Here is a 4,913-nt window from a genome sequence, read left to right as displayed (position 1 = left end):
ATTGCCAGCTTTCGGACTGATCATTCAAAAATAGCCAGCGTTTACGAAGTCAATGAAAAATAGCCACTATTTTGCTGCAACAGAAACCGGTCCAGCATAATATACTGGAGTTCGGTGCACCTGTATATGAACTCCAGCATATTATGCTGGACCGGTATACTTTGCTGACTCCAGTATAATATACTGGAGACTGGAGCACCGGTGCTCCAAACTCCAGTATATTATACTGGACAATTATACTTGCTGGAACTCCAGTATATTATGCTGGAGTTCTAGTGTACTTATGCTGGAACTCCATCATATTATGCTGGAGTTCCAGCATACTTATCTTGGAACTCCAGTATAATATGCTGGAGTTCAAACATACTTATGCTGGAACTCCAGTATAATATACCGGCGTATTTTTTAGGTTTTGAACAGTGTTTTCGCTCAGATTTATCTTTACATGAAAAGTGGCTAAATTTCGATTACTTTTGAAACTGAGCTATTTTTGAACGACCAGTTGTAAATCTGGCTATTTTTGAATTTCTCCCTATATATAAGGTGGGATATCCTGTATTAAGACTGGGATGAAATTAATACCATATACATTTAGTTGACGGTATAAATTTATCCTGGAAATGACGGAATAAATGACCTTATCCCACTGTATCCTGTGTACCAAACGACCCCTAAGAATCAAAGATTAGTATGAAAAGCGACTTCAAAACTGTTATTTATTCTCTAGTATACATGTGTATTCTGGTGCATGTGTATTAACATAAACATAACCAAACTTGACGTCCAAGCAACTGATTTACTTTTCTTTTTCCTTTTTTCTTCCCCTCTCACCTTTTCTTCTCATCTCAAGAAAAAAAAATATTAATTCCAAATTAGTTTGTTCCTATCACAGGTATTTCTGACCTTTTTTCTTCCTCTCTCTCTCCTTTCTCTCTCTTTCAGGGTTTTAACTCAGCAATCTAGCATAGGAACAGTTCCAGCAAAGAAAAGAAGAGAAACTACAAAAAGTAAGAGAGATCTCAATTCCCTCCCAACATCAAGAACGAACATGAAAGAAGACTTTTTTATATATTTAACTTCAAAAAACGTGCTTAAATACTCATATCTTCCTTTAATTTCTGCTTAACTATTTTTGTTCTCGTCTTTACACCTTACTTGTGTATTTTCTTACCTTTGTTGGGATTTTGCTTAGCTCGGAGAGGAGGTAGACGAAGCTGGAGAAAGAAATTAACCAAATTAATTAATTTGGGATGTGTGCATAAGCAAGAGCAATATATATCAAAGAGAATATGACATGGCGCAATCAATCCAATGGTGAAACAGCTCTCCCTATAATATCAGCTCCTCCATCAGATGAAAGTAATATTATGATCACCTCAAAAGTTGATCATGAAATTAGAATCATTACTTGTCCTTCGTGTGGACAAAGCATAGAGCTTCAAAATCAGGTATTTGATACTAATGATGATTAATTTTCTTTTTTCAAGAACAGTAATTGTTCTATAAATGAACTAAATTATTAATAGGTGCAATTTCTTTTCTACTTATTTTGAGTGTGTAATGAAAACAAAATTTGAACTACTAGAGGGGAATACATGATTTGCCTGGTCTACCAGCTGGAGTGAAGTTTGATCCATCGGACCATGAAATTCTTGAGCATTTGGAAGCAAAGGTCCTTTCAGATACCCTTAAACTTCATCCCCTTATTGATGAATTCATTTTGACCATTGATGGCGAAAATGGCATTTGCTACACTCATCCTGAGAAACTACCTGGTAATTTTCCATTTTATTCCAATTAAAATCATCTATTTACAACAACTTATTCTGTACACTGTGTGAATTCATCATAAATTGACCAAGTTAATTATACTGGTTGTTGTCAATCTACTGCAATCCTCCTTCTTTATCCGGGCTTGGTGCCGACAATAAATTTGAGCAAGCTCGCACATGCAGAGTTTAAAATCACATATTTCAATTCACAAAAATGAAAGTAGATAAACTTAAAAGATATGATGTTTTCTTGTCCGGATTTTATTCCTTTCAGGATTTATATTCGGATTTGTTATTAGAGTGGGACACTCTTATTCACTGTTAAATTATAAATTTTCCTAATTTAGGCAGTTTTCTCTTTACTAAATATTAATCTTTGATTCATTTTTTGTGAAATCTTCGATCAGTAGGGATAACTCTGTATGTACGTAATATTGTGCTAAGTGTCATAATTAATTACTGAGAGTTTAGGAAATTTCCCAAGTGAGACGGTTTGCTTGCAAAAGTTAATTGCTTATAGCATTTGGATTCTAAACAATTGTTTCATTCTTTTTGTGGAAACTCCACGCCAGGAAATTCAGTTAATATATTCTTGCTTTTTCCTCCTTTTCTGGCTTTTTATTCTACAAGTTCATGTCCTTTAGTCACTTGGTTTGAGGAGTTGTTACTAATAAAAACACCCTTTATTAGTGGCTGTTGAGGGTGCCAACTGGAATATTGAGAATTTCATTCTTTCTTCAATGATCCAAAAGTGGAAAATACTTGGTTAAGGGATCTAAGTTACCTATTTGGTAAAAAGATATATTCATGTCATATAAATCAGAAAAGATAAAAGTTTCTTGCTAGAGTTTCCAAAATATCAATGTCAATGGAGTGTCTTATGGGAGTCTTATACAACATATTATACACCTAATTATGCATGAGTTTAAGTGATCATATGCATTAACTTTACTAGAAGAAATTAATATTTACATAATCAGGTCACTTAAAAAATAATTGTTGGTAACTCTATATAATCCACATTATTGGTAACATGGAATAGATGGTAATTAAGTAACGTGTTGTAAAAATTTTTATATGATTATTTCATATTAAACTAGAGCAGTTTTACGGTAAGCAATGAGCGATTCATAAGATGGTGAATCTAATTAGATGAAATAGGAACAAGCTGGCTTGACGTATGGTAATATGCTATATAAGCCTTTTACCATATATAGATCAAGTAAATTCTTTATTCGTTACTGTGACTACTGAAAAGAATATATGTTAGGAATCGTTTATCAGCAAGTTAATATGAATATGATTTGTTCAGTACTTTATTTTTTATTTTTATAATTAAGTGTTAGATGACTTAGTTAATATAGCAAAGAAGAAGAAGACAAAGAAAAATAAAAGATGAATTGTTAAGTATTATTGGTTCCATTACCTCTAAATACTGGAACTCAGGGCCGGCTCTAACGTAGATCCAAGTAAGGCTTTTGCCTTAGGCCCCCAATTTTATTTTAGAAATAATAGATTTATAGGTATTTAAAAACATAATATTTGGTACTTTTCGTATAAATGTAGAATTTTTCTATAACAATTGTCTCAAAGAAAATAAGTTTTCAAATTTATAATTGATAAAATCTTACTTAAGATTAACAATATCTCAAGATAGATTAAATTTGTTGGCTATACTATCAATTGAAAAGGTATTATTAGAGAAAATCGATTATAAAAAAATGATTAACAATTTTTTTTTTAAAAAAAAAATAGACCTCGAGGCCACACATATGTTTGAGCCGTCCTTGCTGGAACTTTTGCTATTATGACTGTTCCAACTTCTTTCAAAAGTTATATGTCATCTTCTAAGAAAACATTTCATTTCTACTATGTAGGGATGAGCAAGGATAGTGTGTATAGTATATATATACACATACTCCATTTGAACCTATTACCCCAAAGAAGTTGTTGATACATTAGAATTTTGTACTATTAATTTGCCTCCATTAACTAAAAATCCCGAATACGCTACTGGATGCAGGGGTGAGCAAGGATGGTCAAGTACGTCATTTCTTTCATCGGCCATCAAAGGCATACACAACGGGGACTAGAAAACGACGAAAGGTCCACACTGAAATTGATGGTGGAGAAACAAGATGGCACAAAACAGGCAAAACCAGGCCAGTTTACATAGGTGGAGGTTTGAAAGGTTACAAGAAAATTTTGGTACTCTACACAAACTATGGTAGGCAAAGAAAGCCTGAGAAGACTAATTGGGTAATGCACCAATATCACTTAGGTGAAAATGAGGAGGAAAAGGATGGAGAATTAGTTGTTTCAAAAGTTTTCTACCAAACACAACCTAGACAATGTGGATCATTAAGCATAAGAAAACCAGTTGACAACAACAAGTCAAGATCTTTAAGCAGGCAAGATAGTCCTATCCTGAAAACAACGAATTTTGTCGATTATTATAATCCTCCTTTCATTTCATACGATATTGGGAGCCAAAATAGAGATAGCTCACCTCAGCTAATCCAAAATTTGGTTGTTCATGGTGATAGCTCATCCTTTGTTATACCTTCAAATGCAAGCAAAGAGAAATGAGGAAGTAGGGAACAAAAACAAAATTACTAAAATAATAGATGAAAATGACTGTTGGGGTGGTGATGGTTGTTGTAACGTGTAATAGTCAAATAAGTTAAACATTGAGCTGCTAAATGAGGAATTTATTGTCTTTGTCATGCAAGATAGAGCGAACTTATTAATGACAATCTTGTTATTTAGGAACTTTCTGTCTTCAAAGTAGATAATACAGTGTTCATTATTCGTCTTTTTCCTCAAGAGTTATGTATTAAATTTAAGATGTAAGGTGAACAATTACGTGTTCTGCTTAATTTTGTAATTTCTTTTTGTTGTTGTAATTTTTGTACCTCTTGGCAGTGTAGATTGATATGTTATCCCTCTCTTTTCATGCTGGTGCATTTTGTTTTTTAAGTAACCCAGTGGAGATCTGGGCGGTGTTGTATTAGCAAAAACGCACAGTGAAGTGGACAAGACCTGACCTCATATTACAACATAAATGGTGATGCCATCACCCAAAAAGAGGTCGTCTACTTATTACCTAACATAACATCCTTTTGGCCAACATATACATTC

At 33.3% G+C, this 4,913-nt stretch overlaps 1 protein-coding gene across 1 annotated transcript; it reads left to right on the top strand.

Moving 5' to 3' along the window:
* Positions 1-794: 794 nt before the first annotated feature.
* LOC107809138 (NAC domain-containing protein 73) lies at positions 795-4,544 on the top strand. Its single transcript, XM_016633734.2, has 4 exons — positions 795-1,007; positions 1,193-1,448; positions 1,586-1,775; positions 3,796-4,544. The coding sequence occupies exons 2-4, from the start codon at positions 1,290-1,292 to the stop codon at positions 4,359-4,361; spliced, it is 915 nt and encodes a 304-aa protein (XP_016489220.1). The 5' UTR covers positions 795-1,007; positions 1,193-1,289; the 3' UTR covers positions 4,362-4,544.
* The last annotated feature ends 369 nt before the right edge of the window (positions 4,545-4,913 follow it).

Source organism: Nicotiana tabacum, chromosome 3 (assembly GCF_000715075.1).
Source record: "Nicotiana tabacum cultivar K326 chromosome 3, ASM71507v2, whole genome shotgun sequence".
NCBI lineage: Eukaryota > Viridiplantae > Streptophyta > Magnoliopsida > Solanales > Solanaceae > Nicotiana > Nicotiana tabacum.
The sequence above is the reverse complement of the archived record's forward strand: the minus strand, read 5'-3'. Positions and strand labels throughout refer to the sequence as shown.

What these genes read in the sequence shown, in the direction of transcription:
- LOC107809138 (XM_016633734.2), top strand. Translation starts at nt 1,290, where the DNA reads ATGACATGGCGCAATCAATCCAATGGTGAAACAGCTCTCCCTATAATA. An exon ending in GCATAGAGCTTCAAAATCAG is followed by an intron (nt 1,449 to 1,585) that starts GTATTTGATACT and finishes TTGAACTACTAG; the next exon opens with AGGGGAATACATGATTTGCC. An exon ending in TCATCCTGAGAAACTACCTG is followed by an intron (nt 1,776 to 3,795) that starts GTAATTTTCCAT and finishes TACTGGATGCAG; the next exon opens with GGGTGAGCAAGGATGGTCAA.